Raw genomic sequence first — 13124 nt, 5'->3', positions numbered from 1 at the left:
GCAATGTTAGCAAGGGGCGATGGACACAGGCACTCGCTCACACATGAGCATACACACACACACACACACACACACACCCATGCACGCACGCACACATGTGCATGCATGCACGCACTTAACATACACGCATACACAAAGTACAGCACAAGCCGAATGCCAGTGCCCTGCAGGAATTCATGCTGAGTGAAGTGGATGGCTGAGCTCCGGTCAGAAAAGAGAAGCTGAGTGCTTCCAATCAGAGAATAGCTGGAATGTCTCACTGACATTTACACCTACTGACACACATCCAAATAAGAAAAAATGAGGGTGCGGTATATGCTGTTCTCCCAAAAGACATAAAACACATATAACAATTAAGAATTAAACATCCTCAACAAGATGAGGTTACGTAAGCGGACCACCCAGGGATGCACACAGTGCATTGTATATGTACATGTAAACTGCATTGTACTGGCAAACTAAATAATGCATACTTTTTTTGGAATAATAGAAGCTGGCAACATGTTTGGAGGTCACACACTGAGCATCTCAGGGAACTGAATAAAAAAAACTCTAGTGCTTAATTAGTGTTAACAGATGCAAAGGGCTATTTTTAATGAATTATCTCAATTAAAGCCATCCATTTATGCAACTGCCCTTTGTTAAAAGGAGTGAGGAATATGTTTTTTTCTTTTAGGAACGGTGCCATCTCACAAAATGTGCACAGGTTTAATTTGGAAAAGAAGATGTGATGACAGATGCCATGCATCATTTTTTGGTACGGCATCATATCAGGATTTTTTAGCTTTGGAGAAGAAAGTTTTTACCTAGAACATAGTGATGTGGGGTAAAAAGCAAATTTTAACTCATAAAAATACCAAAACAACAAAGAAAAAATAGCCCCATTTCTTCTTCTTTTTTCTCTCAGTAGCCATTCTTTTTCAGGTATGCTTCTATCATAGTAAGGAGGGAACGGTATATCAAATACTCACTCTGATCTGACTTTGTAGGGGACGTTGGGCTTATCTTCTCTGTGGAGTTGTCACTCTCCTCATCCACGACGTAATCGAAATTTAAGATAAACATCATCACCAGTCCCTCCTCGTTTTTCACAGGGATTACGTGAATGTTGCACAGAAAGTCAGACCCTGAAAGAGAAACAAACAAAGTCAGTGCCAGAAAAAGCTGCTGAATCATACATTATCCTTCTGCCGGTCATCTCTAAAAGGGTAAGTATGTCCCAAGATATCTTTATTTGACCTAAAACTATAGAAAAAAACATTATACTTAAAGGGAATTTATCAACAAATATTGCAATCAGGCAAGTTATTGTAGAGTCCATTTTTTTAGTATGTTAATTAAACAGAAATCTAAAAATGACTAACACCTCCCTCTGCTTTCACATGAATGTTGGGAAAACTGAGGAGAAGTTGATCCGATTTAAAGGTCAATGCCTGCATGTCAGAGCAAATGAAATGCTAGAGAGAGATAAAATAAGTAAGCCCAGGGGTTAAACAAATTATATGTGCATGTGTGTGTGTGTTCATGTGTGCTGCATGCCCCATATAGATGCACTACAAGTATTTTAATGAGTAATACATGGCATGAAAAGGACTTGGACAAATATGATGCAAGAGCCACAATATGGTGCAGACGGTTTAGTAGAATATATCAAACAGGCTGCACCGATTACAGCCAATTTGGGGGATTGCAGTGTGCTCATAGGAACAATCACTAGAGCTGAGAGTCGTGTGAGGCAGTAGAGCAGAAAACAATCCATGATCTAAACTTAGTCTTGAGCCCAGAATATCCCAATTTCTCAGCTGAACTGGTTATAGCTGTGTGAGTGGAAGCTATTGATGCCTGAGGGCACAACTGCCCACCAATAAACGTTCTACTCACTGGACCCTAAACAACAACACAACAGCGCCTATACAGCCTGGGTGACACACAATGTGACAGTGACCATCTCTGGTACAGTTTTCACCACAATCAAAAACCACATTACATAGATTTTTTTAAAAGTGTCATTGATTTTTTTTTAATATATTAAGTGATGTGTGTCATCTGGCCTTTACAATTAATATGCCTAATACTAACTGTCCCTTTGCCCCTCTATGTAGGTCCGTCTGTCCTTCTGTCTGGCTTGTTGTGCTGCTCCTACTCACAGAGGACACATATTACCAGTGTTCACTGTAATCTCCGAAGGGCTCACAGACACCCTGCCAGCAGCATTCATTAGCAGTAGACTTGCTGTCTGACTAAATATAACAAGCTCGTTCTGCCTCAACATGCCAGAGTTCTGTTGGAAGGGTTTCTGCATTAAAACTCACAGAAAGTGACGCTGCATCGTCACCAATGACGATATGATGTGATTTTAAGTCAATGGGAAACATAAAAAAATTACAGTATTTGAGAATACAGGTAGAAATCAATGTATCGTGTGAATTAATGGGAATGAATAGTACAGCGTGTGTATGTGCTGCATGTGGATAATAAGACCAGCGGGTGTACACTCCTCACCCATCTTGTCATGGGTGCCTGGTTATGTTATGTTGTAAAGTAGAAGAGCCGTGCTTAGAGAGCTGGATAACTGCGAGTCTGTCCCCAGAAAATCCCCTTTTCATAAAAAGCACTTTCCTGCATTTCGCAGAAATCCTTCACTTAATTTTTTTTCTACATTGTCCCTTCTACAGTATAAAAGGGAACATTTTTGGTTTTGACTTTGATCTGTTTTTATTTAACAGTTTGCTCGTTATTCAGAGTGAGCGAGTGTGTTATCAGTATCGACTTTTAATTATCTGATAAATCCTGGAGGAATAAAACTTGTTCGTGATAAATCCTTAAAATCTTCCCTCCAAAAAATGTGCGCTCATTGATGTTATTTTTGGGGTATTTTTTTTCCTTTATTCAAAATTGGACACTGGAGAGGTGACAGGAAATGAGAAGAGAGGAGGGAATGACGTGCAACAAAGGTTCCCAGCAGGAATTGAGATTAGTTTTGAGTAAAAGTTTCATCACTGACAGCACGACATATTCACCATATTTCTAAAATCAGATTTCTAACCACATATTCTTTCTCAAAATGTGCAAATTATATATTTTGCTTAACAAATCTTCTTAATATATAGATAATGTTATGTCCAAGTAGATTGAGACCTTTCTACTGAGCCACTCAAGATAAGATAAACAATTATATTTACTGTATGTTACAGTATTTATTGTAGCTCCTCAAATGTCATGTTATTAAAAATGATGAAATGTTAAGCCTTGTGTATTCTAGGTATAAGACAACAAGACATGCCCCTGCCTGAGATATCATGTATTGTATTAGCCTCAGTATATAGCAGAGGTGAGTTCTTTATACTGTGTGCAGAAATGAAAAATGAGATTTCAACATTTATCCTCATTATGTGGAGAAACAGATGCAGTTGTTCCCTTTGCTCCATTGCTCAGGCATGCGAGTACTTGATCTTAATTTTACTCTCTGTCAGGGTTTTTTCCGGAAGTTTTTTCTGAATTGAGTAATAACCCGTGCATTTAATAGGAGTTGCTTAAGTTTACTGAGTGAAGCCATGAGCATATAAATTATAAAAAAGTGTTTTTGTTAACAGTATAAGGGTTTTCCGTGCTCATGGTTGCATGCTTAAATTTTAGACCATATCAGCTAGGGCTGTCAACGTTAACGCGATAATAACGCGTTAACGCAAAAACGTTTTAATGCCACTAATTTCTTTCACGCATTAATGTAATCGATCTTTTGGAGGTTGCAGCGGGCTCAGTTTTAAAGCTAGAGTGATGGCTAGATACTGGCATCATATGAAACTACAAAACCTAAGGAATCCATTTGTACCAACCATGTCATACTAGCTTGTCGAGAAGGAAACTAAATAACACTACGAAGCTACGCTAAATTTTGGTGAGGAAAAACGGTCATGGCCCCTTGACCTCTGATCTCAAGATATGTGAATGAAAATGGGTTCTATGGGTACCCACAAGTCTCCCCTTTACAGACATGCCCACTTTATGATAATCACATGCAGTTTGGGGCAAGTCATAGTCAAGTCAGCACACTGACACACTGACAGCTGTTGTTGTCTGTTGGGTTTGAGTTTGCCATGTTATGATTTGAGCATATTTTTCATGCTAAATGCAGTACCTGTGAGGGTTTCTGGACAATATCTGTCATTGTTTTGTGTTAATTGATTTCCAATAATAAATATATATATAAATTTGCATAAAGCAGCATATTAGGCCCTCCATGTTGATAAGAGTATTAAATACTTGACAAATCTCCCTTTAAGGTACATTTTGAAAAGATCAGAAATCATGGACAATCATGCAATTAATTGCAATTAAATATTTTAATCAATTGACAGCCCTAACATAAGCATATTGGGTATTATAGCAACCTAACAGTAGAGTGATATTGAGGTTCTGTATGTAAATTTACAAAGAAATGCTTTAAAGAAATCCGTCTGAAAAAGGAGGAAATAGGAGTAATATATTGATTATATTAATATATTGATTTGTATTATTTAATTGCAGAGATTTACAGTACAAAGAACTATGCTCTGTGTGCAGCCAAGATGGTAAATTCAGCGGAAATATTTCTGGGCCGGAGTTTACCTTACCAGATGGGAAAACAATGGTCTTGCTTAAAGGCTAAGCCATGGGGGTCCCCTCTCATCTGGTCCCCTGCTGAATGTCACCTCTACCAAAAATGGATCAAAGCAAAGCTTCTTTAACACTGCTATGTTAAATCGGCCGACTGTGCAGCTCTAAATTTGATCTGATAACATGTTCTTATCACTATATTATTTATGATTTTGTAAACTTGCGTATTTGCCGACAGTGCTCTTATTATCCTGGTGAACAAGAGGAACTTTTTGTGAATAAAACACGGAGCGCTTTTCTTCCCTCCAGCTAAAAATCATGTGATCTGCAGAGCTATTCATGACCTGAAGAAAGACGGCCTCAGTCATTAATTTGGGAACAACTGTGTTATTCATCTTCTTTTTCACTTTCAACAAAGGCCAAGAGCCTACCCACGGTATTTTGATGGGGGGAATTATGAATTATGTAAACTCAAAGCGTTGATTTTTTTTCTCCCTGTCTTTGATTGTCCTCATTCCAGTAAACCATATTTAGTTTATCCAATAGTAACACTATGTGAGATCCAAAGCATTCCATGTATTCAAAACAGTGTTATTGACATGTATATCAAGGTTCCTAATGAGAGCCTAAACCAAATGTCATTGCCTAACATTATGTAATAATACAATTAAAACCAAACTTTGCATTTCAAGTCAATAAATAAAAACAGATGGACGGATCTCATTTTCTGGATCTGCGATGCCACCCCCTGTTGACTGACTAATTGTCTTGGCAGTCATAACTTCTCAGCTGAAGCGGCATGACGAACAAAACTGTCAAGACAGTTTTATGAGAAGCTATGGTCTTTTTCTGATTCATTGGGAAATAATATTGGATTTGTAATTTGACCTATTTACAAGTTGTTGTGATACTACTGCGTGCTAGACTTCGTCACACAGTTACAGAATGGAAAAGCCTCGGGGAAATACATATTTCCTGAAACAAAACTGAACAACAGTATAAAATCAGATGTGATGCATTCTGACATTCCAGCTGTAAAATAATCTATTTATACTGTATGACCACGACAGCACAATGTACTGGAGATATACACCATCAACAGGGAATACACTTAGTTTCGTCATCACTGTATGATGACATGACTCGTAGTGCATTTTAAGCTCTGTCATGTTATTTATCTTCACAATTCATAAATGAAGTGTTTGCATTCATGCTTGATGGCTTGACTTCTAAAGTCCAGCTGCATGCTCTCTACCCCATCTAAAGGCGTCAGTACATTTCAAGTTCTTGTTGCATCATCAAACAGCATCTGAAATCCCTTTCTGGACGTCTTCAAGGACAGACTGTCCAAAAGTGTGTCTTATTTCCATTTTCCTTGCTCCTCACTATGATGTCAGGCTTTTCATCCCACCTTCAAGTGTGGCTTTTCTGAACACTTTTGTCTTTAGACGTGGACAAACGACACTTAACATACCCAGCCTTTATGGTGCCTTTTTGAGAGAGCTCAATGCACTGCAACTCAGAAAGAAAAAACACAAGAAAAAAACAGGGGCTGTCAATCGATTAATCGCCTAATTGTCCATAGTTACTCGCGATTAATCACACATTTATTTTTTAACTGTTCAAAATGTACCTTAAAGGGAGATTTGTCAAGTATTTAATACTCATATCAACATGGGAGTGGGCAAATATGCTTGCTTTATGCAAATGTATGTATATATTTATTATTGGAAATCAATTAACACAAAAGAATGACAAATATTGTCCAGAAACCCTCACAGGTACTGCATTTAGCATAAAGAAATATGCTCAAATCATAACATGGCAAACTGCAGCCCAACAGGCAACAACAGCTGTCAGTGTGCTGACCTGACTATGACTTGCCCCAAACTGCATGTGATTATCATAAAGTGGGCATGTCTGTAAAAGGGAGACTCGTGGGTACCCAGAAAACCCGTTTTCATTCACATATCTTGAGGTCAGAGGTCAAGGGACCCCTTTGAAAATGGCCATGCCAGTTTTTCCTCGCCAAAATGTAGCGTAAGTTTTGAGCATTATTTAGCCTCCTTCGCAACAAGCAAGTATGACATGTTTGGTACCAATGGATTCCTTCGTTTTTTTAGTTTCACATGATGCCAGTATCTTATCTGTAGCTTTACAACTGAGCCCGCTACAATCTAAAAACCGCAAGTTGCGTTATTGTGTTAAAGCAATTTGTGGCACTAAAACGATTACAAACAAGAAAAATCTTCACTTTGACAATGCATATATTGATTAACAATATATTAACAACACAAGAGCAATTAAATTGATCAATCAATGTGACAGCCCTTCTCTCAGACTGTGACAAATGGGGGCTCTTCTGGGAAATTAGCAAACAAAACATAGCTGCCATTAAGAGACGCACAGCAATTCAGCAATCGATCACACGGTCGGTCTGATGACGGATAAGCCTCTGGGGGCAAGGGACTATATTTCCGGGGTTCGAGTGTATTCAGTGGCTTTCCGTGCCAAGACGTTTTCCGTGTGCGGCTCATCGTTTACAGTCCGATCAGCAACTTGAGATGCGAGACTAAAGACGACGTGTACGACCAAATTGTTTCCCAAGTAGCCAGTTTACAAGCTAATTTTAAACCAATAGAGAGCTAAATCATCGTCAGACGATAGCCGGCGGGTTCCCAGATTGCATTTCAGCCGATGCGTTCCGCATCTTTTGCTCTCCATAGGGACTGTTTACCTGCGTTCAACCAAAGCCTGCTCGACCGTGATTGGTCAATACTACTCTGACAACAAACAGAAACCAGATTGCTTCGGATGCCAAAATCTTGTCCCGTTCCCTACAGATTCTACATGTGAATGCATAATCTGTTTATAGAGATTAAGAAAGCACAAGCAACTACAGAAAATGCTGCAAGTCTTAAAGAACAATGACATAATGTGTTGTCAAAATGGATGGTGAATGGAGATGTGCATGTGTTTTGTTAAGCTGCAGAGCTTTTAACTCTCCACTGTACCATCTAGCAAGCGCTTTGGATTCCTCTCTCCTCTACCTTTACATTTGACATGATTAACTTCGGACTCTGGTAAATATGAAAACAGATAAGCTGCAGTGTACAGTATGTGTGCTACTGAAGACTGCTGTCCATGTGGGTTCCAGGCTACCCAACCTTCCTATTCTTCTGCAACACTCAACTCAGCACGACAACATAATACCGTCCAAACATGGCCATAGCTGCTGGATATGGTTAACATCATTGACAGTGGAGCAGTTTGTACGGGGGTGTCCAATAATTCCCTGACCTTTAACGTAGTGTTTCCCTGCGAGCCAAGACATGTTATTTACACCTTCTTGAATGAATGGACAGTGTATTAAGACTAGCTCCCTTTTCATGATGGAAATTTCATTACTGTAGATTCTATTTCCATCATCAATTATTAAAACATTGCTGCTTAATCAAGTGATCCTTTGGACACTCGTACAATGACGACTCACAGGTCAAACAGAGTTGTGGTGAAACTGTAAGATGTCTTAAAAGATACAGAAATACAGCAGTAGTGGTTATATTCATGCAGTGGTGCCAGCACCGCTATACATTCTTTAATCTTATTTCAAAATGAGATGCTATTCCTTATTTGAACCCTGCCATTTGATTGGTGTATTGAGGCTTGATATTAATCTGCATGAGCTGATCTGCTTTAGGGAGAAACATGAGTAATATTGTCGAGCGCTGATTTTTGTTTCTGTATCTTTCCACCGATGTACTATCCACAACTGTAGCTTTTAAACAGTACAGCCGCAGACTACTGCCTGGTAGCAAGTCTTGTTTAATGAAATCTGACATGTCTTTTGTTTAGGGCTATTCTGCTTAAGCCAATACCCAACGTTACTGGGGCATAGCCAATCGGTACTAGGGCATGTAGGGAGAGGCCATGCAAGCTAACCCTTTGTTTAGAGTCCTTGGGCCGAGTGGCAACATCTCGCCTCAGTGAGAGTGCTCCGAGCTACGCAGCCTGGCCTAATTTCATCTTCAATCAGTGTCTCCAGAGCCATCAGGGATAACGAGCAGCTCCGGCTCAAACTCCATTTCATTTGTGTTTACATTCATCGATTCGGGATATTTAGCTCCTGATCTGATGTTTTATTTTGTTAAACTTGGCGTAAATGTTGGTGGATTGACTGTAATGGATGGTAAATAAATTTAAGTTAGCATACAGTGGCTGATTAAGAGAAAAAACACAGATGGTATGGAGAGGAATATTAGATTACCACCTCCAGTACAAGCATCCCGGGAGGTAAAAATAGCCTGTGGATGAACATTCCTGGCCAATGTAAAGTTAGACATGTACTGTTATGGTGTTTAAAGCTCCATCTGCTCCTCCTCGCTACTAATAAACCTGTTTCACATCCTAATTAAGGGCAGCATTGGTAGCGAACCTTCCATTAAAATGGCATATGCAAATTTCTCCATAATGAGGCTGTCTTCAAGCTTAAGTTACAGCATGTTATCCACACTTTCCATTTCACGAAAATGGAAAGCCCCACTGGGCTGTTTTCAATTTGTTACATCAACCTGGACAAGCTGATTTCAATCTAACAAAATGAAACCTGATGAGGAAAGCTCTGTATGTGTTTCGCCTCATACCGCGAGACACCAAAGAGGGCTGAGCGCGATGAAAAATGGATGTGCTCTTTCGGGACCGTGGTCACCAAAGTGTCCTGCAGCACACCTTGTGCACTGCAGGCACCCCCTGCCACTAAACCCTCAGCAGGGGTACGCGGCCCTTCAGTCCCCTCGGCGGGGAGTCACCTATGAAACCCAGCACCCACGCATACCACATGTCCCAGATCATTCAGCACGGTTAGCTAAGCTGCCGCTGTTATGTAGCCATTATCCATTTAACTTCTCTCCGCGCGGTGTCAGCTTCCTTTTGTTAAGACTCATTCAGGTACAAAGCATTATTACACCCCGTGGAATAGGATAGCTTTACAAAGCCATCAAGGGAAAGCATTTATCTCATTGATTAGGTATCATCGCTGCATGGAGGAAGACTGTGCCCCTGGTATCTTCTCTCACAACCCCGTCTTGGTTGTTCACATAGAGGGGAACACAGAAACTAAACAAAAATGTCCTCACACTGAAGGCCTTTGCTGTGCTCCCACGGTCCCCATTGTTCCACTACTTTTAATTTCTAAGCATACGCATAAGCAGCTTAACTTTTTGCCTTTTCAGTAAAAAAAAAAAAAGCCAAAGCTTTGTTGCTCCTCAAATCCTAAACTTACTTTTTTTTTTTCACTGTAGTTATTGACGGGAGAGGAAAAACAATCTACACTGTGTCACATTGCAATTCAAAACACTAGCATTTAAGGACGTACTGTAGATCATAATTCAACCAGTATTTTAACGGCATCTTCTGCGTGAAAAAAAAGAGAAATAGAAAGAGGAAATACTTTTAACATATGCAAGCTGGTGTATTTAATGTTCTTTTTTTAACATACCCCTGTGATTTGTGACATATACTCTAGTAGGTGCATGGCAAATGGAAGAGGTTTAATACAAAGGATTAAGTGATTTGCATGAGGAGTGATAACTTGAAATACAGTTAGGAGAGGAGACACGGATTACATCCACTTTCCACCCATCAGCTTCAATTTGTAGAGCGACTTCAATCAATACTGTATGGCCGTCCCCTCTCAAGGATGCCATGAATCTTTCATTCCCCCATAGCAGTGGGAGCGTGTGGATTGTGTCCCTCCATACCAGTTTAATGCATTTACCCTGTAAGCTGCTCATTCCCAGTCACTGCACTGTCAGCCCTGACATCTTTATTCATGAGCACACACGCTCACTGTAAATTCCTCTGAGGAGTATTAAGAGTTGTGTCTTGAAGCCGCGATGCACACCGGGGAGGATTGTGAAGAGGAGACAGAGCGACGATTATGTCGGAAGGTTTCCGTAGCTCTTGTCCGTCACGCTTTAAACATTACAGGCACATGATGTTTCGATGGAGTAAAGCATGTTAAGACTAAATGAAGTTGCTTTAAAAATCCTACTTGTCAAAAACCAAGCTGTTCATGCTCTCACAAACAGACCCTGGAGTGTTTTGTCTAATTGTCTTGCAGGTTTCTGAAACAATCTATTTTAGCAGTGTAGCAGCTGGCTCTTGGTTTCTTCCTGATTAGCAAAAAAAAAACAAAAAAAAAAAAACAGTTCAAGCCAATGGCTGCTGATGGTAGATTAAACATGCATCCATGGCCTAGAATCTAATCAAACTCACAATTAAAAATTAAAGCCCCGGCTCCTTATGATTAAATAAAATATAACGTTTCTTATTTTCCAGCTTTGACTCTTCATACACTGCTGTTTGTACATGCCTTGGAAGTTATCGCAGAGTAAAGAATATGAGTTAACAATATCATGCAAACACATGAATATTTTGGCACTAAATAATTAAAAGAAAAAAAGCATGTTCTTGTTGTGCTTCTCTATGAGAGGAGTACTTTCAGATTGACTCTGTGCAGCTATGTCATGCTGACCATCAAAAGCTCATGTGAGAGCATAGCAGGAGGTGGTCAATCCTGGGATTTATGCCACTGAGCGGTAACATCATATTAATTCTCTCTGACTCAGGATTGCCGTCTCTGCAGTGCACCATTCATGCCGGGACTAGGATTGGCCAAAAATGAATGACAAACACCAGTCTAGCATTAACGGGAGAGCATTTGTTTATGCAAAGCTGGCAATGCTGTAGCCAATCACATGTACAACAATATCACAGATTAGTGGATTGATCTGCTGTCCGCTAAAGCTACTGTACACCTTTGCTATAAACAACAATGTGGCTAAATGCATCATGGATCTTCAAATACACAGTGAGTGTATTTTTATTTGAAATATGTAAAGCAGACGTATTCGTGAACTTCACAGGACAGCAGCTGAGCTCCGTTTCTCCACCACCACCTCTCACCCTGTCCATCAAAGCACAAAAACTGTGGATCACCTGACATCGCACCTATGCTTCATCCTATTTCTGTGTTCAATCCAAAACTAGGGAGAGGTGCACACCATGATTCTGGCAGCCAGACTTTTTTATTTTGTGTCATCCAGGCACAAGATGATGGGAATTACGGCAGGTGCCAAAATGATGTGCCCATAATTCTACTGCTGTGTTTCACATGGAGCTTTTGTCTGTTACCTCCTCTGTAAAGCATACAACCAAACACTAATAACATCATTGTATTGCCATTTTCACACCACCACAACCATTTTCTAACGTGTTATTGTTTGAATGTGGTTATTATATGCAGCATATGTTGTTTTTTGTTTGGATAATAGTCATAACCCTGCTAATGTATGAGGAGCATCAAAGTGAGCCTATATGTATTTGTTTACTGTCACCAAGTACATGAATACCTCCGGCATAAGGGGTTATTTTAGAGCCGACTGCCCTCACTGTTTTCCTCTATCAGGGGTAATGTCTGAATGTGAAACACATCTTGCAACTGACTCTGGCTGGTTGGTAACAGGCTGACAGGCCACATCACGGACTGATGGACATAGTGAGGAGCTGCAGCAGGTGCTATCTCAGGAGCGAACACGTCACAAAAGACCCCTCTCAGCTTACGGGCATTCTGCGACAGACGCACCGTCGTGCCAGGTCACTGACTCACCATCCTTGCGGTAGTAGTTGATCTCCACCTTGCGCTCCTCGGACCCAATCACAGCCTGGGCCACCTGGCTGATGGCGTCTTTGTCGGTCAGGTTGCCATGGAGGAAGTCGCAGGTGCAAGGCTTCTGCATGATGTCCGGTCTCGAGAAGCCTGTCATCTCACAGAAGCCATCGTTGCAGTATATAATTGCACAGTTCTCCACCCTGGCGTTGGCTATCACAAATTTCCGGTCTGCATGGGGGGGGGGGAAAGAATGCATTGTTGTACTGTGATACATCTGACCTCAGAGCCGATACACCATGGTGTCAGCTCACAAATTAAACCAATCAGCAATCAGATTAAGTTCACTGACACTGTATAGAGAAATAAGCAGCCTACTAATAATTTTGTTCAGCAAACCGTATATCAAAAAACTGAAATGTATATTTTGACACAAACAATTCAGCCAAGGTCTTAGGTGTGTCTTCTCATGGAAGTAAGTCTTCAATAAATGGTTTTATTACCATAAATATATTTTTAATGAGAAGGAATTTTTATCACAAGATAAACTCAAATGTATATTTTGACCAAAACAATTCAGCCAAGGTCTTTGGTTGGTCCTCTCATGGAAGTCAATAAATGGTTTTATTCCCATAAATGTTTTTAATGAATAGGAATTTTTATCACAAGATAAACTCAAATGTATATTTTGACCAAAACAATTCAGCCAAGGTCTTTGGTTGGTCCTCTCATGGAAGTCAATAAATGGTTTTATTCCCATAAATGTTTTTAATGAATAGGAATTTGATCACAAAATAAACTCAAATGTATATTTTGACCAAAACAATTCAGCCAAGGTCTTTGGTTGGTCCTCTCATGG

At 40.0% G+C, this 13124-nt stretch overlaps 1 protein-coding gene across 1 annotated transcript in view; it reads right to left on the bottom strand.

The window, feature by feature from the left end:
- The window catches only part of kcnh7 (potassium voltage-gated channel subfamily H member 7), a 61789-nt gene that overhangs the window by 30859 nt on the left and 17806 nt on the right, over positions 1-13124 (bottom strand). The window contains exons 6-7 of the mRNA XM_074659391.1: positions 12266-12496; positions 972-1127 (exon numbers count right to left, since the gene is read on the bottom strand). Of these exons, the coding sequence (XP_074515492.1) occupies positions 972-1127; positions 12266-12496 (387 nt within the window). The remainder of the gene's footprint in view (positions 1-971; positions 1128-12265; positions 12497-13124) is intronic.

The sequence above is a fragment of the Sebastes fasciatus genome, chromosome 14 (genome assembly GCF_043250625.1).
Source record: "Sebastes fasciatus isolate fSebFas1 chromosome 14, fSebFas1.pri, whole genome shotgun sequence".
Classification (NCBI taxonomy): domain Eukaryota; kingdom Metazoa; phylum Chordata; class Actinopteri; order Perciformes; family Sebastidae; genus Sebastes; species Sebastes fasciatus.
Note: the sequence above shows the minus strand (reverse complement) of the source record. Positions and strands in the feature narration are given on the sequence as shown.